The sequence below is a fragment of the Denticeps clupeoides genome, chromosome 8 (genome assembly GCF_900700375.1).
Source record: "Denticeps clupeoides chromosome 8, fDenClu1.1, whole genome shotgun sequence".
NCBI classification, from domain to species: Eukaryota; Metazoa; Chordata; class Actinopteri; order Clupeiformes; family Denticipitidae; genus Denticeps; species Denticeps clupeoides.
In genome coordinates, this window is record NC_041714.1 from 6,339,590 (window position 1) to 6,362,629 (window position 23,040).

At 43.3% G+C, this 23,040-nt stretch overlaps 3 protein-coding genes across 4 annotated transcripts in view; 1 reads left to right on the top strand and 2 right to left on the bottom strand.

The window, feature by feature from the left end:
- Positions 1-8,940, bottom strand: part of sorbs1 (sorbin and SH3 domain containing 1) — a 43,817-nt gene extending 34,877 nt beyond the window's left edge. Inside the window, exon 1 of one of the 2 annotated variants that reach the window (XM_028988828.1) lies at positions 8,829-8,940. The gene's annotated coding sequence lies outside the window, so the exon portion shown is untranslated. Of the gene's footprint in view, positions 1-8,640; positions 8,720-8,828 lie in introns of those variants that run through there. The other variant, XM_028988829.1, reaches the window with a different exon arrangement.
- A 1,873-nt stretch (positions 8,941-10,813) lies between these two features.
- pik3ap1 (phosphoinositide-3-kinase adaptor protein 1) lies at positions 10,814-20,799 on the bottom strand. The gene is made up of 17 exons (XM_028989458.1): positions 20,622-20,799; positions 18,759-19,175; positions 17,669-17,871; positions 17,324-17,468; positions 17,055-17,197; positions 16,789-16,921; positions 16,394-16,590; positions 15,642-15,807; positions 15,485-15,544; positions 14,932-15,195; positions 14,475-14,507; positions 14,129-14,316; positions 13,029-13,098; positions 12,794-12,958; positions 12,626-12,693; positions 12,441-12,541; positions 10,814-11,504 (listed from the first exon to the last, which is right to left on the bottom strand). The coding sequence occupies exons 1-17, from the start codon at positions 20,665-20,667 to the stop codon at positions 11,402-11,404; spliced, it is 2,502 nt and encodes an 833-aa protein (XP_028845291.1). The 5' UTR covers positions 20,668-20,799; the 3' UTR covers positions 10,814-11,401.
- Positions 20,800-21,220: 421 nt separating this feature from the next.
- On the top strand, positions 21,221-23,040 carry LOC114795781 (gamma-crystallin M2-like). The gene is made up of 3 exons (XM_028989416.1): positions 21,221-21,365; positions 21,627-21,869; positions 22,181-23,040. The coding sequence occupies exons 1-3, from the start codon at positions 21,357-21,359 to the stop codon at positions 22,457-22,459; spliced, it is 531 nt and encodes a 176-aa protein (XP_028845249.1). The 5' UTR covers positions 21,221-21,356; the 3' UTR covers positions 22,460-23,040.

The following is a 23,040-nucleotide window of genomic DNA, read 5'->3' on the forward strand; positions in this document are numbered from 1 at the left end:
CTGTCATACATTCCACTTTTGCACACAGTCATGCACACACCAACGGGGGCAACAGGGGCAACGTGGAAATCCCTGCACCATGACGCCGCTACATAAAGTGTGTTACTCCGAGGTAAAACCTGGGAACGCTGACTTCCCATTCTAATGCCTGGAAAGATTCACCACTTCTCTCTTCAAATGGTCACAGAAGAGTGGAAAAAAAGAAACTGAGGAAGAGTGAGAGTTAACTCAAATCCAGCACTGTGCGTGTGTGAGTGTGTGCGTGTGTGCGTGCATGTGTGTGTGTGCGTGTGTGTAAGAGAGAGAGAGAGACACGCAGCAAGAAAGAGATCAAAGCATGAAAACATTAGCTAATCCAGAGCACATTACTGGAGCATGTCATCTTAAGAAGCTTCCTAGAAAATCAAAGGGGAATAAAGAATGAAAAGAAGGGGATGCCACATCTCCACTTCATTTTGCCTTATAATTTAACAAAGTGCCCATTTTATTTATTTATTTATTTATTCCTTCATTCAAGCAAAGTGCAGACAAATGAACACAGAGGAGCACAAATCTCAGGGAGCCAGTATTAAGAAGGCTTGGATTCCTGATTATAAATATGTACATTTCTAATTGCCAATTACAGTATAATTTTTAATGAACCTGTATAAATTTGAATAGGATTCTGTAGATACAGTTGTTTCCTACCGATTATTTATTCTCTAAAACAGAAAACAGATTCAAAGCCAGTTTTCCTGCTTCACGCCACTGTTTGACCTATATTACTTAAGTAAGTGGAAGTGATTGTCACTTGTGATACACAGCAGCACAGCACACAGTGCACACAGTGAAATTTGTCCTCTGCATTTAACCCATCACCCTGAGTGAGCAGTGGGCAGCCATGACAGGCGCCCGGGGAGCAGTGTGTGGGGACAGTGCTTTGCTCAGTGGCACCTCAGTGGTACCTTGGCAGATCGGGATTCGAACCGGCAACCTTCTGATTACAGGGCCGCTTCCTTAACCACTAGGCCACCACTGCCCTAGCAGTAAGGTTCCTAACGCCGAAAAAGAATTATTCTTGGACTATCACTTGATTTACACAACGGTCTTGTGTGGAGCTGTCGAATAGATTAATCTGTGTTTCCAGATACTGTTAAAGGCAGGGGGACCCACAGAACTTCTCAGTAGCTTCTCTGCCTCAACAAGAGCCAAATGAAAGAAAACTGAGAATGAAGTTTATCTGAGGCACACTACTGTGCAAAAGTTTTAGTCAGTAGTGAAACTTCCAACAGTAAACCTGACATTGTTTAGAACTATTTAAAAATGTAAAACACACTAATAATAATAATACATTTAAAATGTGGAAGTGTCCACAATTTTCATGTTGATATGTAGAGATGTGCCAGAAGAACTCGGGGTCGGTCGCTAATATCTGATAAATGCTGTTAATGTAATATTTGATAGAGTCCTACAAATTATAGGAGATACTATCCAGATGAAGGACAATAGCATCTCTTACTCTATACAAATCATGTCAAATTACAGATATTCTGCAATAAACAGTTTAGATAAATCAATATTTGATCGATTCTTGATATTGGGGGGGTCTGTTTTCAGTGGTTTGTATTGTTGCTTTTTCCTGTAGGTCACATAATGAAGGTCAGCAGAGATCTTGGTGCACATCATTACGACTCCTGATCTAAAAATGACCTGTTCCCTAAACCAGTTTTTATGTTTGTCACGGTGGCAGGGTAAACATCACCGAGGTGCAGAGGTGAAAACCATCGAGAATCAAGTGAACACAGGACGATCATGAAACCTGGACCCGGAGTATCCCCTTCCGGACCGGATCCTGACCATGTCTGAAAAATAACACCTCACCTCTGTAGAGCAGCTCCAGCCAAGGTAAACAAGAGCCCTGCATAAACTACAAAGTACACATTTCTCAGCATTTCTTGCTGTCCTACATTTTTGCAGATGCAAAAAAAAAAAAAAAAAAAACTGTTCTGCATTCTTTGCACATCTCCGCTACTGGAAAACAGTGCTGGTCATATACTGCATTTATCCTCAGTGTAGCCATTGCCATTTGTCTTGTCTTGTTCAGTCGTGTTGTTCCTGTTAGGACTTTTGTTCTGTCTTGTGCAGTTCTGTGGTTCTCTCGTGTTGCACCGTGGCCCCAGAGGAACATTGTTCCCGTTTTACTATGTACTGTGTGCATGTTACCGCACATGGCACATCCAGCTCAGGGAGACACAAGGCTTCCAGCAGCTTACACGGTGAAAATGCTTCTCATTTATCTGTCGAGATAATCAAGGGTGTCTCTGATTCCAAATGGAGGGGATTTCATAGTTCATTAAGCCAAAGTCAGCTGCCTAGCAACCAGCCGTGTTTCCTGTCAGGACCATCAACAAGAACTCATGGAGGTGGAGGACTGGCATTACATGTTCGGAATGATGCTAGGTCCAAAGCTCTTAAAGGTTCACAACCGAAACAACCAGCTCATCAAGCCAACACAAATAGGGACCGAAGACAACTATCGTTAATATAAACTACTTAAAGTACATCCTGGAAGGCAGTGGGAAATTCCCGAAAGAGTATTTTCTCTTACCTGACACCCACTGTCTTCAGAATCCCAAATTCCAGGGAAGACCCTGACAGAAACACCCCGCATTATTATTATAGGGGAGTAGACGAGGAGGATGTACTCCAACATTCCCAGCCTCCCTTTCTACTCTTCCCAGGGTCCGTCCTTGACCCGGCCGCAGTGGTGGGTCTGGCAGCTTTCACCACCAACCATCCCCAGATGGGTCTGTCAACACCTGCCACCTGGGAATGTGGCACCCACTCACCACAGCCCAGCCACGATGCTCTACCCACCCAGCCCGGCCCCGCCCGGCCCTGCCCTGCCCTGCCCTGCCCAGCCATGCCAGTCCGGCAGGAATGGCAACGTCTCTGAGGTCACACCTCAAACATGCATGCGGGGACCGGGGAGAGAGATGGGCCTGAGGGAGGATAAGTGCTCAGCCAGCTCTGAGATACAGAGAAGCAGAATTTCATCGCAGGCCATCTGGGTAGCTGACATTTTCACGGCATGGTGGCACATCATCGTCAGCTGCAGGAAAAGAAGCGGCAGAGTAAAAACGTCACCCTCGTGCCACATTTTGAATCTATTAACATTAGTCTGCTAATGATGTAGTGACGTGACGTTTTTCATCACTACTGTGTTTGGGTTTTTTAGGCCGGTCCACAAATCTTGGCTCACAATGACACAATGGACCTACAGTTTAGCATGATGCTGCTCTTTATCTTGATAAAAGGTACATCAAATTAACATCAGCGGTTCTCACAAGTGGTAAACTGACGAAATCTGCTTTGATTTGTTAATTATTCATAACCTTACTGGATCGGGCTGGGTGATGAGAGAAAATAGCTGTAGCTGTAATAGACACTTGAGAAAGGGCCGTGGATTTTGTGTCTTCAATCAGTAAGCCCCCAAAATTTCAGTGCGGAGAATTGATTTACTTCATTTTATACCCGTTTATTTATATGTTTTTTAACTTGACAGTTAATAACTGGAGGTTTCAGATGATTAAAAATATGAACTAATTACTCACACAATAACAAATAATTCTTATGTCTAAAGCTTGTGGTGTACAGTTTTAAATTGTGCATATTAATTGTTTTTTTATTGGTTATTGGCATCATCTCCTTTACTGTCCATCTCCATCTTTATGTAGTGACTAAATATGACTAAGATGAATTTTGAATTTGTGTCATAGGTCAGAACCCACACAGGAAGTAAACAAAATACAGCTGTGTTAATTACATTCATTTAAGTTAACCATTTAAATATTCATAATTTAATCACATCAATTAAGATCATTTCATAATACTTAATACAGAATACTAATAACACTTTTATTTGTGGTGTGATGACTTTCCATAATTTTAAAGCACTTCCCAGAGGGATAACTGTGCATCCATCAATAAGCCACTGAAGACTTAACTTCTCTGGATGATAAACACCCATAAAGACCTGAGGTCACGTCTGGCGCATCTGTGCCAGTCTGAGGGGTGTTTTCACCCAAAAGTCTCTCATCTGCCAGGACAGAGCGACATTCAGACAGGACAGAACAGTCCGATTTCAACCTAAATCCCTGACAATGTGGTTTCGCGGCACAGCTCAGACCTTTTCGTATCATATCCGTTTCAGGAACGGGGAACTCGAACCCAAAATCACAGCAGCACATAAGTCCCACTTAGAAGATATCTGCTGAGGTTTATGTGAAAAGTCTAAAACCGTACCTGGACAACACGCACACACAGACGACAAGAGCTCTCACACACTAGCAGTAAGGGGAGGGAGGGTGGGGGCGTTACGTAACTTTTGCTTTGTCAACAAAAGACAGAGGAGGTGGAGAGACTGGCCAGCACTCAAGCGGGATGGAGGCAAAAAAGCTCCAAACATGGCTCGGAGCTGCCAGAGTGTAGCAGGCCGACCCCCCCTTTCCGTTCAGAAGACCCCATCTTTAGCGTAAACACTACAGGCAGAAGTCCTGGACGGGAGCCTGCGGCACACAAGCCATCCGACGCTCAAGGGCAGCAGATTTAAACAACCCCGCCGCATAAAAGGAAATGTATGCAACCTGGCCATTTTCTGCAGCCATATTTGACATGTGCATCTTTCCAGCGCACCGTGATCACGTTTCAGCGCGGTGTGTGATCCGCGAGGGTGTGCCACAGTCTCCCGTTGTCAGCGCGTCGCTGCGCCCTGTCCACTGACTGTGATAACGGTGAAGGCGGTGAACGAGCGGAGCTAAAACCAGCGGTGCTTACTTATAGACCGCACCAAAAACGCACTACAAAGATCAAAAATCCTTGAGCTGGTGTGCTGGTGTGAGTGTGATTCTCACGAAAGTTGGTGTAATCTTACAATACTAGTACACTGAGCGGATTGTAATCTTAATATTACCATTTTAGAATCACTTCACTACTTTTTTTCATGGCAAGTGATATATTACACTACACTGCAGAACATTAGCACCGATGCTCTACTTTAAATGTCATTGTGGCCTCAGAAACACGGATGCAAAATGTCTTTTGGATGCTCTCTCCTCCATCTAACCCTATCTCAACATCTTGCTCCATGACACTGACCTCTTACACGTCCTCCCCTACCACGTCCTTCTTCTTCTCTTCTGGAACTCAGCATTCTTCAACCCACACCTCGCCTATCTCACCTAATGACCGGCACTGTCCCTCTAGTATAATCATCTCTAGTTCTGTCCATCTTCATCCCTCTCAGAGACAATCACCTTTTCTTTTATAATTACCATTCACCAATTACATACATTTTATTCTGGTTTAATGGGTTAATGTGGTGTGCTAATGTACACAAGGTGACTATCAGCACCTTCAAGCGAAGAGCTGGATTTATCACAGGGAAAGCGTTCGAGCTCCAGCACTCTGAGAAGAAGGGTTCAGACCACTGCTGTCCATGACAGGATGCAGTGCCGAACAGGGGAGAGACGCCTGGCACATGGACGTTGGTCCTGCGCCCAGAGATCACATGGCCATTTTTAGCTGGCCAGACCATCACGGGCCGACGGGGCCTTCACAGCAACTGTCGGAAGAATGTCTCACTGACAACACCGAGTAGCCAATCTCGGACTGACACTTGTGCTGAAAGGAATTCTGGAAGTCTGGAGGGCACCGGGAACCATCTTTAATCACAGCAATGCTACAGTGGAATTTGCTCAAATCGCCAAACACGACTGAAAGAAAAGACGAGACGAGATATCATTTACAGCTTAAAGAACTCCACCCTGCTCTGCGTTCTGCACGCAAGCCAGACTGCTCTGTTCACCAATGCAGTTGCCTGAACTTCAAGTTACACAAGATCATTAGGCGCCTACAATTTTAAACTCATTAAAAAGTACATTCTGGGTGACAGAAAGAGTTACACAGCATTTTAAAAAAGTGACCATGGACAGAACTACCAAGCAGTTCTTTGTCGTTTTATTCATGTAAATCGTGAAAACGTACGGTGTGGCACAGTGCTTAGTTCCAGTTCAAAAATGGTGCCTTTAATGGATAGAATTAGTATTTTATCCTCTAGAAACATTGATCTTAATCAATCAGTTTGATGAGAGTCTTTAGCACAGGGAGTAACTTAATCTGACTGTGAAGCTTCTCCAAATCGGATCCGCATTCACAGACCTGGAAACAGCGCTGGGATAATCCAGACATTTGGAGTGCTGTCCTATCACGGGTCTCTATGGTAGTATCACAGAGCGCTCCAAATCTCCTCCATAAGTAATGGCTCCAACTCCTAATGGCCCATTTAAAGAATGCCAGGGAGTCTTGGCCGGCCGTTCTGAACTCAACACTACAATGCATGCCCACACATAATGCAGTCCTTTTTTCTCAGCCGTATTTGATTGGCATAAATGCAAGAGTTCCATAAGACCCAGAGTGAAATAAACACTAATTACTCAGCACAAAATGGTCTTGCATCCCCTACACAAGGGGAAAAGGTTACTGGCTGAGGGCCGAACAAGAACTGATCTGACTGCCAAGCAGAGCTACTGAAATTTGCTAAAGCTGCAAGAGGTGAAATCTGTCATCAAGCACCAAATTGAACCGTAAATTGTCCACTCGCTCCCGTGTTTACCCAGACGCATTAGCATACGCTTTTGTGCTCTCAGACCTTGAAAAGCGCAACAGTGACAGACGTACGCTTGAAGCACTGTGCACACGTGTTCTGGCCAATGAGAGCCACCACAGGAGAGAGTGTCGAGGTTGCCAAGCAACTTGGGGTAACATTAACGCAATGAGGAGAGATGGGGGGGGAATTGCGTCTCCTAGAGAAATGTCAGGCTCTGCAAAAAAAACTCTCCACAATCAGTGCAGGGTTTAGAGTGAAACTAATGTTCCATAACGCTAAGCATCCAAGAGCAGCGACTCTAGTATTATTCAATTCTTTCATTTTAATAAAGCTCTTCCAATCTAAAAATATATGCTATAATACATTAAAACAATGTACATTTTCTTCGTGGGACAAAATGCATCTATACTATACAGAACAAGGCTTGATGTTGTATCACAATACTCAGTATTAATTTTTCGATGGTGAAATTTGATGGACCTTCGTACAGGCACTTACAGGCCAAATGAAAAGTTCACTGGAAAGCCATGGACATATGAATGGGTGCTCTCTTTGCTGAGCTCCAAAACATGCAGAGAGCCTCTGGTGCCGCTGCCAAAAAAGAAGAGTCATTCCGGTATGCCATGCCTTCCCTTTCCAAGGAGGTATTGGGATATACTGTTCCCGAGAGCAGTACCTTGGCAGAATTGCAGGGGCTGTGTTAGTGAGCAGGCTAGAAACTGATTCTGAATTTCAGCAGCTAGTCTTTTCACGCAGGCGACATTTGTGGAAGGAAAGGTTACGTAGGAATATGTAGGAGTCGTCTGGGACGGTGTTTCTAAATAAAATCGTGAGTATATAAGTCTTGGCTCATACACATTGTGTTTAATCTGGAATCACCAACAATACTACACATGACGTTACAGCACCATTCTGATTGCTACTGCTCAAAATTATCTGAAAAATTCAGTCAATGGAGTTGTTTTCAGTTTGTTACAGAATATCTAACCTTTGACCACGCTGACAGTTGTCAGGTCCATAAACAGCTCGATGAAGGCCTCTAACCACCTTTATATCAAGCTATAATGGAAGAGGGGCTGATCAATGATTGAAAGAAAATCACCATAGCTCCATGTCATGTTTCCCCTGGATTCCTCTCGTTCAAGTCAGTACCAGACACAGGTACTGTAATGTGATTCTACGCACAGCTTATAAATTATTAACAAGCTAACACAAATTATTCATCCAACCTGGGACTTTTAAAAAGACTAACATTTGAATCATGGTCAAATGTAAAAGTACAGGTCATTGCAAATGTTGCAGTGACGGCATTTTGCACAATGGAACTGCAATGACAGTCATGAAAACCGCAGAGAAGCAGCGAAAGCGTTGAACAGGACAGCAGTGTGTAGCACTGACACTTTTCAGCTGGTCACAGAGTAGTCTAGGACTTCAAAAAGTGAACTTCGAGACCAAGGCCTTCAAAAAAAAAAATCCCAATGGTTACAGGCGGTCATTCTAACTAAAGAGCCCCGTCCCATACACAACAATGTTAATGTGCATGGCCAGGACTGAAATGGGCAAGATCCGGGTCCGACGGTAACACTGCGAACCGGACGCGACGTACGCACAGCGTGCTCCTTCAAGGCTTTTTGCAGATAGGGAGTCTATTTCTGTCATTCTTTCACACATCGTGCTGGATGCCTCCCCCAAAAGCATACAGCAAGTCCTGTTCCACTTTTTTTTTTTTTTTTTATATCAGAGGCCCAGATAACACATGTTTTTTTTAGTCCGGGACGGTTGACAACACTGTTAAGGACAATGCAAAAGGTACATTCATAAAAACGACTGGCACAGTGAATGAAACCCCCCCCCAAAGCTACCTTAAATTAGTCTGAATTACAAAACAATGATACACTTTAAATGCGCTGCAACAGGGCCCCGCTCGCAGCCCCGTGTAATATTCACGCACGACCCTATAATAACGTGTCGCGCAGGACGCGGTGTACCGTTACCCTCCAGAAATGCCCGCTGCGCGTCCAAACGCCTCCTGTCGCCTCGCCGCAGCGCGGCACAGGACTGTCTACCTTCAGCTCCCCGAATCACGCATCACGCATCACGCATCACGCATCACGCGCGTCATCTGAGCCCTGCGTCCGCGGGACGTTTCCAGCGGCGGGACGGGACGGGACGCCAGGCTCACCTCGGAAAGGAAGCGGTCCAGGGTTCCCCGAGGTGCAATGACCGAGAGGCTGCCGCTCCTCTCCTGTCCTCCTGTCCCCCTCTCCTCCTCCTGTCCTCTCCGCGCACCACACCACACCCCTCGGTGAGGAGGACCGGGAGGCGTGGCGCAGCTCCAGCATCTCCAGACTGGCGTTAAATGAGACGCAGTGTTGTCTTCTTCTGGATTTTAAGCCTGTCCCATTTCGTAGGAAAGTTTCATTTTAAGACGTATATGAGGATTCAACATACTATAGAGGTCTGCTGTGTTAGCATCAGGCTTTTTTGACCCAGCTTTAAGTATGATTAATATAATAAATTACTCTGTCACTTTCCATAACCGCTTAGTCCCGGGACACTGGGCACAGGGAGGGGGCAGGGACAGAGACCCACACAGGGCTGTCTCACACACACACACACACACACACACACACACACACGCAGTTGGGATTTGAACTCCAAACCTCTGAGGTGTGAGTCCGCGTTACAAACTGACATGCCACTCCGAGGCCCTTATAACTAGTGATGATGTTATTAATTGAATACAGTTTAAAAGTATTTCTCGGACACAGCTTATATGTGGAGTAATGCCAAGTATTGGGGGACACTGAGGAGGGTCCCTTGGGGTTTCTAGCCATGCAGCACATGTTCCAGAAGGCAGCCTGATGATGTAGCTTACGCCAAGTGCTCCCCCTGGGGGGAGCTATGGGGTTGTGGCAGCTCAGATGTGCTCAGAAGGTTTAATGATAAGAGCGTTATAAGAGCCTCACCATTGAAGAAGTTCAGTTAGCAGGACTGAAGGTAGTTAGATTTTATCATGTCCATGTTAGGTTTTATTGTAGGAAATATCTTCTGAAGTCAAAGTATATAACATTTACATTTACGGAATTTATCAGACACCCTTATCCAGAGCGACTTACAATCAGTAGTTACAGGGACAGTCCCCCCTGGAGACACTCAGGGTTAAGTGTCTTGCTCAGGGACACAATGGTAGAAAGTGGGGTTTGAACCTGGGACTTCTGGTTCATGGTGTGTGTGTTACTATCTAAGCTACTACCATCCTGATACATAACATTCCAGATATTCCGGGGCAGGGGTGGTCTAACAGTTAAGGAAACGGACCCGTAATCAGAAGGTTGATGGTTCAAATCCCGAACTGCCAAGGTTAAACTGATGTGCTGAGCAAAGCGCCGTCCCCACACACTGCTCCCCGGGCGCCTGTCCTGGCTGCCCACTGCTCACCAAGGGTGATGGTAAAATGCAGAAGACACATTTCGTTGTTTCACTGTGTGCTGTGCTGCAGTGTTTCACACCAAGGATTTCTGCTATTCAGTTCCCTTGTTGCTTTTGACTTTAATCCACCCTGAATTAAAAGCACCACGTTCCAGAGGAACGTTATTTTATTTCACTATGTACTGTGTAACACGTATGTTGCTGAAATGACAATAAAATCAACTTCAACTTCAAACATGACTTAACGAAACTGAAATGTGTCACTTGGTGGCGCTGTTCAAGCATGAATAGATAAATTATGCTTTTAGCGGAGGCAGCAACTGGGTGGACACCTTCATCTGGATCATCATTCAGGATCATCACATACCAGTGCACTTATCTTCCACTAATCTTCTTATATTGCAGAACAATTTTATTTGCATGGGTGCAATTTTATTTGTATGGGTGGTAGAAGCCTAGTGGGTGACACACTCGCCTATGAACCAGAAGCCCCAGGTTCAAATCCCGCTTACTACCACTGTGTCCCTGAGCAAGACACTTAACCCTAAATTGCTACAGGGGGGACTGTCCCTGTAATTATAGATTGTAAGTCACTCTGGATAAGTGCGTCTGATAAATGCTGTGAATGCATGTTTTATTATTAAAACCAAGCAAACAGGTGAAATTCTACCAAACAATTGCATAGTGTAATTATATAATGCCTAAAATGTATTAATGTAAAAAACATAAAACAACCAAAAAAAAAATGGTTTCATTTAATCTAAATAAATATAATTGATTGGACAGAAACTGATCAGGAATGTTTTATCCTGGGTTCATGAAAGGCAACCAACAAACATTTTCATGTAATCAATACACATTAACTGCACTATATATCTTTAGATGATATATATAGATGATATTGGTATGATTTTTCACTCGCAGATATTAGTTTATACAAACTGTGATAAAAACACACAGTCGAAATCATCTGGTATCTGGTATTTCTCTGAACAGTAAGATGCAAGAGATACAAATGAGATGAGTTCTAAACGTATTAAATAGATGAAAGTTTTTTTTTCTTTACACCTCTCAACACCCCACTCAAATCAGTTCAGTATAAATAACTCTTCTATGTAACAAGCTGTAAATGGCCAGACGGAAAAATAAAAATAAACGTCCCAGACAACACTTCGGCCCATCCGCCTCGCCGTGCTCCGGGCCATGTAAGGCCTTCTGGAGGAAGTGGCCCTCGCAGCCTCAAAAGCGAGTTTCTGCCGCATGTTCCTCACCGCGTGGCTCTTCGGGCGGAGTCAGAGATCCGGGGCGTGAGACCGGCAGCCGTCACCTGGCTCTGCGTGGTATGGGCGGAGGAGGTGTGGGCCGCTGGGGAGGCGTCTGGGGCAGGATGCGAGCGGGGCTCTGCATGAAGCGCTCGTCTTGCACGCTGCGGGGGAACGTGAGAGACAGTTAACAGCCATCTTAAGGCGCTCACGGGCGCTTATCTTTCAGTTCATCTGGCAGGCTGAGGACCGAACCCTTCCTGCTAAGGCAGCCAGGCACTCGCACTCAGATGTTATCTCAGAAGGGGCCTGTTTTATAAAAAAATACCCCACTTGGTGGAGGTACAGTAGCATTACCATATACGTAGAGGCGAGGTTTGTGGTTAAAAAACTGAAATCGGCCCTTTTTCAGAGTACGTCGCTAATCAGCACAGCACATCTACCACGACTACGATGGCAGGCTGCGATCCTGTTGAAATCCTGAACCGCCAAGGTGCTACTGAGGTGCCACCACCCACTGCTCCCCGGGCGCCTCTCATGGCTGCACACTGCTCACCAAGTTAAAAGCAGAGGACGCATTTCGTTGTGTCACCGTGTGCTGTGCTGCAGTGTTTCACAATGACATTCACTTCACTTTTTAATGGGCCAAAGCCTAATTTGGACCATGAATCAAGCCTGATCAACCAAGATCAGCACAGATTAATCGTATTTATTTCCTACGTAGGACTGTCATGGTTTGGCTAATGTGTGCATATGAGTACGTTTATGTATTGTCGTTTTAACATTTATAAAAATGATGATTGTGAGAGGACATGTTTACTGTGACGTCACACCCTTTGCTAGTTTTGCCACAGTGGCGGAAACTCGGGGTGGATGGCCGCTTGGCTGTGTGGGGGGCCGTGAGTGGTAGGGGCATATTTCCTCTCATCTGTGTCACTTCCTGTACGGCCCGCTGCACGTCTGGAAGCCACGTTCACCGGATCGCTCTCCGCACGGCAAAAATGGAACAGAAAACAATGATGCTAGTCTGACGCTCAGTGTTGCGTTCCAGAGATGCTAAAGGAGAACAAGCGAGGAGAGCGGAGCGGGAGGTCTCCTACCATTCTGGGAAACGTGGCGGGACCCTGGGTGGTGGGAGCACCGGTGGAACCTCGGGGTGCCGGGCCGGTCGAGGGGGGAGGGGCCCTAAATCTGGATTGTCCTGCAGTAACCACAGGCACAGCAGAAAGTGTGTCAAAGTGAAGGCCGCATGGCAGTGTGTGTCTTCTTTAGTTCATGGCGTTACCTCGAATTCCCCTTCCGCGCTGCTGTAGCTGACGTTGCTCAGGGTGCTCAGCCGGTTGCTCTCGGCACCTGCGGGTGGAGCAGAAATGCAGCATCACCGACCGTCTCTCCGCGAATGACGGAACGTCTCACGTCGGGACACGAGGAAAAAGAGACTGAGAGATCTCACTGGAGTTGCTGGAGGTGCTGCCTGTCTGCCAGGTCCCCCTCTGAACGGGTCTGGAACTGGGAGGATGTGGAGGGGCCGCCACCCGCGGGGACGACTCGTACACGGAGCACTCGATGCTCATGTCCCACAGGAGGTTCCTCTGCATGGGGGCCGTAATCTCCAGGTCTTTAAAACATATGACACGTTATAATCCCAGCCAATATTTCACTATAAAGTTGAACGAATGAATAGATACCATCTCCTGACGTCCTCCCTCTTTCTTTATGCCGTCGAGTGATACTGTCACGCAGGCGTTGCAAGCTGTCCTGAACCAAGGAATAAAAATGAACCCCAGTAATATTCATTTATGTTAAAACTGCACACCGTGGATCATTAAGCTCAGATAATGTTTGCGATTGTTCTAAATATGAAATGTTGTCTATAGAAGATTTGACACAACTGGAAATCTTTACTAAAGTATTTCCATTTTACCTAAATATTGTTCTCTTTACATTCTGCAAAGTCTGTCGTTCAATTTTCTATGTAGGGGGAATGGGGAACATAACCAGTCAAAACTAAGCAGTAAGTTCCTGGCTAAAAATTAGTGAACATAGAAATATGTAAATGTATGCATTTGGCATTTGCTTTTGTGCAATATTGCAAAGGAAAACTAATTCAAATTCCAAGTAATTTCCAGATTTATCTACGTGTTCTGTTCTCATTTTGTGATTTCATAGCCGCTTGGGTCTATGTCATGGAATTTTATTTCCCTTCAATGTTTCATACAAAATATTGATTTATTGTATTCATTTGATAAAAAATTGTATGATATCATTGCAGTCATTAGAGTGCTCTTACAAAAATGAAAATATGACATTACATCCATAATAAATCATGGTACTTTAACTTTTGGTACTTCTGTATATTTAAAAGCAAGTGGACGTTTAAATGGGAGAACTGCAGTGATACTTTACTGTACAATTCTCTCCGTGCACTACAGCTACCCACACACTTCTTCTCCAAGTATTTGTTAAAATTTTCATTCTTTCGTCATCCTGCATGCCACAATATTAAACATGGGAACACACAGTCAACATGAACATAACCCATTCATTCCTTTTCATTCTAATATTTGTCCAAAAATTGCTGGTGGTTTTACACATTCTGTACTGGTGTTTTTGAGGATTTGTTCACTGAAGGTCTCTCTTTAAGGTTGATGCATTACGCAGCTGGGTTGCAAGATTATGTAGCTGTTTATGGCAACTAAAAGCTTTGGAATTTCATGGCATCAGATTTTAAAAAATCAGAGAGCTTGTTTGCTTTCGATCTAAAGTTTATTGTCATCTGTCTTTGTACCTGTTGAACTCGCAGGGAATTGGTTTTTCTATCCTGCCATGCCTTAAATTCCTGCACAGCCTCATTTATGGTTATGGAGCCCATCTTGACCTTCTCCTGTAAAGCTATGAGCTGCATCTGGCCAGGGGTCTTTGCGATTGACGACTGCTCTTGGCTAGCATGGGGTGGTCTGTTCCTCTCCATATTCACTGGCAATGATAAAGACAGAAGCCCAGTGATGCAAATGTAGATGTGGCGGATGCTTCAAATGCAAACAGTATAGTCTAATAGTCTAATTTACGTTCCTGTAAAACGATTCTTTGCACGGTAATGCATAAGATAGCGTAATACATAAAATTCACATTACCTTGGGAATACTGCTCATCTTTTTTCGAAAACACTGCAAAACAAAACCATAATGGTAGCATTGCAATTCTATTAGTCAAACAGTGTTGATGAGCAAATGAGAAAATGTAACATTTGGTGAAATGAAGAAGAAATAATCTAGCCTGATTCTTCCCACAGACAACTAGAGGTACAGTACAAAACCCTGGAGCATAAGAAGACTGTGTAGGTCCCCTACTTCTCAATCCAGACTTCATTCCAGGCTTCAAGGCCCATCTACCCTACTACGGAGCCCAACCACATGATCATCATGGCTTGATCAGGCACTCACATGTTGTCAAGTGTGTTAGTACTGCTAATTTTTTCCCACCAAAAAATGCAGTTTTGTGCATGAAATTCTTGAAAGATTGCGAACTATACAAATCACACACTGTACCTTTAAGACACCGGTTCATCGTACTTATGATAGAAAACCATACCTCGTGATATGTAGGTTTCCTTTTCCTCTGTTTCAGGGGGCCTTGCTGGTCTGGGGATGGGTGCTGGAGGCCGGTTTATTTTGACCGGAACACAGTTATGTGGACTCTCGTCTACAAAGTCATAGATCTGTTCATTTAAACAAAGGTTGTATGGATCTTCTTTGTCATCTGGGTTTGGATACTCTAATGCATCGTCCTCGTGTCCGCCATGTGGGTTATATTCATCCGACTGGTTTGACCTTGTTGAATATTGTGTAGTTTTCACTTTTTGAAGAGCAGAGGGGAAAGTGTCAGGTTTTGGTGACATAATTGTTTTTTTCCATTTCCCAGTTGCCATTTTCAACCCCTTTAATCAAATGGCTGTATGAGTCACGGTCACTTTGAGGTTACAGAAATAAACTTTTTATGCAGCCTGGGCTGAGGGCCGTAGGAGTTTATCTCACAATCAATACACGGCGCACATTTTGCTCTTTGGTTCATATGAAAAATAAGTTCACTGCCAAAACCAAGGCTTGTCTGAGGACAAAAATGACTTTTTCAGTTGAGGTTTTACCTTCAAAGAAACTTCGCAGCATCGCCTCCTCAGAGTTGCATGTTTTCTCCATATAGGCATCTAGGGGAATAGAACATTTACAATTTGTTTTGTTATATTTATCTTATCGTGAATAGCCTGATGCCATCTAATGTCCAAACCCCCGAAAGTGATTTACATAAGCCGTCCTCAGGTATTAGTTCCCTCATTGACTCATAGATGTCCTCGGTGAGAGAGTATTTTCTGTCACTGTCCTGTGACGTGTTGCTCATGGGCTCGTACACATCTGCAACATCTGGTGCAGGGAATTCTTGGACGTCAGTCTTTTCTATATCTGACATCTCCTGGAATAGAAAAAAGTTATTCAATTGTGCAGGAACAATTGCATTCTCAAGGCAGAGTACAGCTCCTTTTTGGATACCATGAACATAAAAATCATGTGCAGAAAAATGCCACTGGCTTTTATCTAGAGAATTGATAAAGTATCTGTGGACAACTACTCATGTTTTTCTTCTGGCCGAAAGCCTATTAATGTTTGTCTGAACTAAAAATAATTACCCTGTTTCATCTGTAGTTCTACATCAACAAGGAGTTAATTCAGCTTTTAAACATCCATGTTAACTCTCTAAAAAACATTCACAATGATAAAATGTAAAGAATCCACACAAACACACAGCCATACACTACTCTCTATTACAATCCCAGCATCCAGTTGTGCCATTAAATGCGCTAATTTGGTCCCAATTTCCTTACCGAATTCCCTAATGCGTGTTTAACATGTTCAAATGCAAACTGGAAAGAGTCTTAATGTATATGCTGCACACACAGATATCTATTTGAAATGTGCAATTTTAAATATGTACTTCTATACAACATTTTTTTTGTCATTGAAATTAACATATTTTAGGAGATCTTGGAGGAACAACTCACTACATGGTCGTCCATCATTTGTCGTAATGTTAAGAAGCCGCTCTTTTGGGCCAGGCTGTTGGGGTATTCCCCATCCCTGTTAGCCACACTGTATGCCTGTAGTGCGCCTGGACACTGCAGCAGCACCTTGGTCAGTTTCTCCAGGCCATATTTGGCAGCAAAGTGAAGCAGAGTGGGAAGCTCTTCATTTCGCTGACCTGCAAGAAACATGTTTATGAATAAACGTCTTGTTTATGAATTTAAATATCTGTGTGTGAGATATAATTCTCATTTCTGAAAGAACAAATTTGATTACCTATTCACTACAAGCTGCTCATTACATTAACACAGTAAATGAAATATGTCCTATTCTAAGAAGTAATGGTACGGTGAATTGTAAAGGAAAAAGATCATACTGGTTGACATGTTGTCTTTTTCGACTTGACTGTTTCCAAACACCTTAAGTCCGTTTGCTGGCATCCGTGATTCCAGCGACTCAGTTAGCAAATCGTCCAGAGCTTCAGTAGCGTTGTACGTGATGTTAAAAGCCTAAACGGCCAACGGTAGCACAGAGCAGCAGGCTGTTATCATCACATTGAATGACACTTTTCTGAATTGTGAGCTTATAATGAAAAGTGTCATATCGCTCCTTCAAGTCATTATTTGATATAATCCGAACTACCTGACATATAAACTGCAAGGGATCCGACGCTTTTCGGAGAAAGTAGTTCAGTTCCTCCATGGCGGTGTAGTACAACAGAGGGGCTGAGCAAACAGCCAGCTGCTTGCTATACAGTGTCAGTGTAACTTCTCCTGCTGGCATGTCTGGTGGGGGGGGGGGGTTCAAAAGAGTTATGCAAATGCAAATGCAAGTGAAGCAGGAAAATGAGAAGTGGCATTGAAGTGGAGAGACAAGTTCCTGTGTGCTGCCGTGAAACAAAGAGCACATACCTGGTGACCTGAAGCTAATGGTGTACTCATTTACCGGGTTCCCGGGTATGAGCTTTGATGTGGAATCTTCCGAAGAAACCTCAATTTGAACATTTTCAGGATCATCCAACTTTTTGGACAAAATCATGTAAACCAGTTCCTGTGTCTAAAGCGAAAAAGAGGAACACTTGTGTCCAAAAATATCACTCACATTTGAAAAAAATATTGTCCGTGTTGCACTGAAGTAGTTGATTGTCATACCTCTACAGACTAAACATCTAGACATATACTTGTTTACTTCCTTACGTGGTTAATTGGTTATAGAAATGAACCAAGATTCATTGATTAAAATAACCTGGTGCTTACCCCACACAATATTCTGCTGGGCTGTACAGTAAGACAGTCTTGGCTTGTGGAAGGCATCTCTTCATACTGGTTCGTTATTGGCGGCACATCATCCTCATCCATGGGTGCTTCTGGAGGCGCGAGTTCCTCTGTCATTCCTTCAGTGGTGGTAGACCTGCTCGGGGACTCTGGCCAAACCTGGATACCTTCTTCGCACTCAGCGCCTGTACGCACAGAGCCTCGTTCAAACCGCCAAAAAACCCTGTTTAAGGTTGATTGAGTACATGCACTCGTCATTCAAATGAGAGTTCATGTACTGTTATGAGAATAAGGAAGCATGGATGTTTTTTTTTATCCAAATGATTGCTACATACTGCCAAAAAGTGCAAGGGACTGGGCAGATGGTTCAGTTTTAAATGGCTCATGCTTATTACTAATAGATCCATGAACCATAGAAATTTCTTTTTTGGACTACAGTGAGTGAGGTTGAATTTTTGTCTACCACACATTAATGTCAATTTTAAATATTAGCAATCTATAATTATTTTTTAAAATAAATATGAGATATCGAATCAACAGATCCTAGGACATGTAGTTTTATCAATTAATAAAACATTGCCTTGAACAAATGCTTTAGTTTTCATGAGGATATGGATTTGTCTGTTTTGGTGTTTTTTGACTTAGCTAAAGCTTTCTACCCATCTTACTGCTCCAATTTTAATAATAAATAATTCGGCATTCGTATGTCTTGATTACCATTAGAGGCGAACGAATGACACCCGCACTATGTGTTGGTCCAAAGTCAATTTCCAACTATGGTTTATTTTTATCAAATTACTTGCTGACAAGGAATGTGGACTTCATTCAACTGAATTCTGATTATAATTATTAATTAATAGAAACATATCTGAATTAATATATAGCCAATGCAGGTGGCAGTAGTCTAGTGGGTAACACAACCGCCTGTGAACCAGAAGATCACAAAGTTGTAGGTTCAAACTCCACTTACTGGTTTGACTTACTGGTTGTAAATCACTCTGGACGTAAATGTAATCAATTCATCCACACACTTTGCACCCACTGCAAACTTTAAAAAATGTGCTTAACTTACCACAGACTATGCACTCTAGTATCGTGGAAACATAAAGGCTTGGTTCATCCTCTGCATGCAATTTTCTCCAACTGTCCCAGTGTTCAAAATATTCCATCATAATGTTACACTCTGAGACGCCACACAGAAATGCCACCACTTTGTGTGGTGGGCAAAGAAGACCTTGAAAAGTGTGGAGGACTTCAAGATCACTCTGGAGGTCCAGGAATACAGGCGTGACCAGGAGCAGAACACATTTGGTGTCACAGAAGACTGTGAGGTCACATTCCCAGAATGGAGCTTCTTCATCTACCACCTGCAGGATTATGGAGTTCTTTGCAAATTTATGCGATGCCTCCAATATCTTCAGCAAATACTCAGCCCAGGCCTCTGCCTCGGCAGTGAAAACTATCATCACCTCAGCCATGTCTGAAGATCCTGCATAAGAAGAGCCAACAAAACAGTCATGAGTTGTATTCATATCTAAATGGTTCCCCTTTTAGTGTCGTATTTTATCTTAACATATAAAATCAATTTTGTAAGAACACAGAGAACATATGCCAAAAGTGAAAAAGAAAAACCATCAACAATCAACACGCATGAAAAAAAATTATATTTATACTTTTTAATACTCTTTATTTATTACTTCCATTGGAAAAGCATGAATTTATGTAAAATGATAATATACGTTCTGTATATGTTTCCACTATATAATTACTAGGTTCAGCCTTAATAGGACACACTACCATTTAGGCATCTGTCAGTGGTGAAAGCCCCATCATTTGGTTATTGGTGTATGAGTATCCATACACTTTTGCTAAAGAGAGACCCAAATTAGGCATTTTTATTAACTTCCAGATGCCAGTATGCAAAAAGATTACAGAATGCTTGCTTTGTACTAACACATAACTTAGTAAAAAGGGATCTGTAAAGGCATTTGGTCAGGCACATTGCGGTTAATTTTCACAATTTCATTTAATGCATGTTTTTACATTAATAAACTGATAACCTGAAACCACAGAAACGTCACTTCCATTAAATTTACAACATCATATACTGTCATCATACCCAGAAAAACTACAAACAGGATTAATTAAACTATTCAAGTCGTTACGGTGCAGTAGAAAACACTGAGAATACAGAGGACACAGACTAAACTCGCCATACCAGGTTTGTCTCAGTGCGGATTTTAGAATGAATAGGACAGTTGTCTGGAGTTGACCTTGCAGACAACTAAATAATCAATATCGGCATTTGTTTCCAAAAGGCAGCAGGACACTCTTTTTGAAGTAGAATTTCTCCAGGGTGAGGTAATGATGTTTCCAGCTCAGCAGTGGAACTTTGCAGGTTTATCAGGTTCATTGTCATTAAACCAGTTTATGGGTTTAAAATTCTGGCTGTAGTTAGCAGCTTCTTCTTCTTCTTATTATTATTATTATATGCAGGAGAAGCAGTAATAAATGAATATTAGTACTAATAGTATTCTTTTGATTAGTGTTGCTGTCATTGTTATTATGTTAATACATTTTATTCAACTCATTGAATTTAATATGCAAAGACAACAGGAAATTACGAGTCACAATTCACTTCCTTCCTCAGTAAAGGCAGTCAGTGGTGTGGTTATGGCTGTAATGTAACTGTAAATATAATGCCCTGAAAGCAGAAGCCAATTAAACCTGGGCTCAGAAATGAAAGTATAAAATATATGTTTAATTATTTATATATGAAATATATATATTATATATTTAGTCCAGCATCAGGAGCTCTCTGAGGCTACATGACAGCAATCAGTAAAGTTAGGTTGTGTTCTGCACTTTTGCCAGAACACATTAGTAAAATTATTACATGAATAAAATTCAGAAGGGAGGGATAACAGATACTCACTAGAAGCTGAAGGTTGTGCATCCAAAACAAAGTGCCAATCTCTCATTCGCTAGTGAGCTTTAATGTGCAAGTTTGCTCCTGGTTTTGTGTCGATCGTCGCTTGACAGCCCAACCAGCGTGAATTTTTTTTCTCAGCTCGTCACCCTGAATGTATTATAAGTAACAGTTCATTTCCTGATGCTCGCTGACGAGCGTCACTTCCTAAAAACGCATGAGAAGTGTCTGTCAGCGCGAGAGTGTGTTCACCTCTGTTCAAATGAGGGCCCTGGACCTGAGGTCACACCATTCGCAAACGGGAACCACTTCAAAAACCGGTGATGTGGCCCAAGTGCATCTGCAACTGCAGGCTTCATACATATACAATAATGAAAGCTTCACATAAATAACCATTTTGTTTCATTCACGTCATCAATATGAATTAAATGTACATGCGGAATTGCATTTGTGTGCAAATACATGTTTAAACCATTCAGGGTTTTTTTTCCACTTACAAAGTTGGCAACTGTGTTTTTTTTTTTTATACAATAAAGTGCTAGTCTGCATGACAAAAGCAGCAGATATAAAGGGGTGATGTGCTCAGTGCAATGGAAGCACAGGGAACGTGACGACTGGTTTGTGCTGACATGAGGGCCTGTGTCATTTCAATGACAAAGCACTGGCGTGTGGCCCTTTCCACCAGCACATAAAAAGCTTCAGCGCCGGGTTGGTTCTTGCCTGTTGATCTCCAACTTCGCAATGAGCAAGGTAAGAGGCTGCATTTAATGTCAGTGCCCCTCCCCAGTAGAAGCACAGATAGTACAGATAGTCACACACACACACACACACACACGTCAAATTTGTGAACTGAATCCAAAGCAATTTTGAAATGCTTCCTAAAACACATTTGCGATTCAACACTTTTAGTTTCTAGTTTCAACCTTAAAAATCCATTATTAAAAAGCAATTACTATTTCCTCTGCACCAAAAACCAGATCCTAGTATAATTTAACAACTGTCTCCAATCAGATCATCTTCTACGAGGGCAGGAACTTCGAGGGCCGCCACTTCCAGTGCAGCAGCGACTGCGCCGACACACACTCCCACTTCTCCCGCTGCAACTCCATCCGCGTGGACAGTGGCTGCTGGGTGGCCTACGAGAAGCCCAACTATGGCGGCTACCAGTACATCCTGAGCCGCGGGAAGTATCCCGACCATCACCGCTGGGCGGGCTTCAACAACTGCATCCGCTCTTGCCGCATGATTCCTGCCGTAAGACAACATCTAGTCTGTGTCTGTCAGAAACGAGGGTCTCTTGGCAGGCTGTTGGGAATATTGGATAAGTACTTATTGTAAATCAATGGCCATGGTGGGCAGCTAAACTGCATTTTTTGTTCGGGGGGGGGGGGGGGGGGGGGTTTACCCTCATTTAGCACAGTCTCTCTGGCCATCACCACACAGTTCTTGGCTTGAATCGGGAGTGGTGCGGGGCTGGTACCCTCCAGGATCATGGTGTAATGACCCACTGGTGTAATGAGTGGCCACTTCAGTGACCTTTTCCTATCAATTGCATTATTCCGCAGTATTCTGGAAACTACCGGCTGAAAATGTTTGAGAGATCCAGCTTCAGTGGGAAGGTGATGGAACTGGCCGACGACTGTCCCAGCCTTCAGGAACGCTTCCAAGCGCGAGAGATCTCCTCCTGCAACGTGATGGACGGCTACTGGATCCTCTACGAGCACCCGCACTACCGGGGGCGCCAGTACATCCTGCGCCCGGGGGAGTACAGAGACCACGTTACCTGGGGCAGCGGAACCCCCAGCTTCGGCTCTGTCCGCCGCATCACCGAGCTGAAACAGTAAAGCACAGCAATCAAGCGTAAACTGCGGGACCTACATGCAGTTGTCTTCCTGTGGACAGCAGCGTCAGGCATCGCCGAGACGCTGAAAGGACGAAGCTTATTGACTGCATAGAAAAAATGTTGTATGCGTATGTTTCAGGCACAAAATTGATAATCATCTTTCAAAGTTAATGTTTCCTTTGTGTAGCAAATTAGACCAACGCTTGTGTTCTCAGACAAACAGACAGCTGCATGGCTTACTCAATACAGCTCAAATACAGCTCACAGCTATATGGACTCACACATTCAAAGACACAACATGTGAGACATATATTTATTATTTAGAGCCATAATATTTTTTTACCATGGGGTTACATTAGGATGGACCAGGCAGACTGCAATGCAAAAAAGGTTTGTGTGGTCATCATCCACATTTGTGTATTTGCAGTAAATGATCTGCAAAACATATTTTACTCATAATTCATATTTCAATACAAATAACCAGCATCTAACCACAAAAAAAGCAACAATAGCCAGATTACTCCAGGTATTATTTTATAACCTATTAAGGTGCAATGATGCAATAAAGAGAATTAAAACTTG

Excerpts from the sequence above, each read along its gene's own strand:
- pik3ap1 (XM_028989458.1), bottom strand. The coding sequence starts at position 20,667 with ATGAGAGATTGGCACTTTGTTTTGGATGCACAACCTTCAGCTTCTA. Across the intron at positions 17,872-18,758 it reads ACTAGAGTGCATAGTCTGTG|GCGCTGAGTGCGAAGAAGGT; the intron begins GTAAGTTAAGCA and ends CTGTGCGTACAG. Across the intron at positions 12,542-12,625 it reads GCGCGGAAGGGGAATTCGAG|GACAATCCAGATTTAGGGCC; the intron begins GTAACGCCATGA and ends TGGTTACTGCAG.
- LOC114795781 (XM_028989416.1), top strand. Across the intron at positions 21,870-22,180 it reads CTTGCCGCATGATTCCTGCC|TATTCTGGAAACTACCGGCT; the intron begins GTAAGACAACAT and ends ATTATTCCGCAG.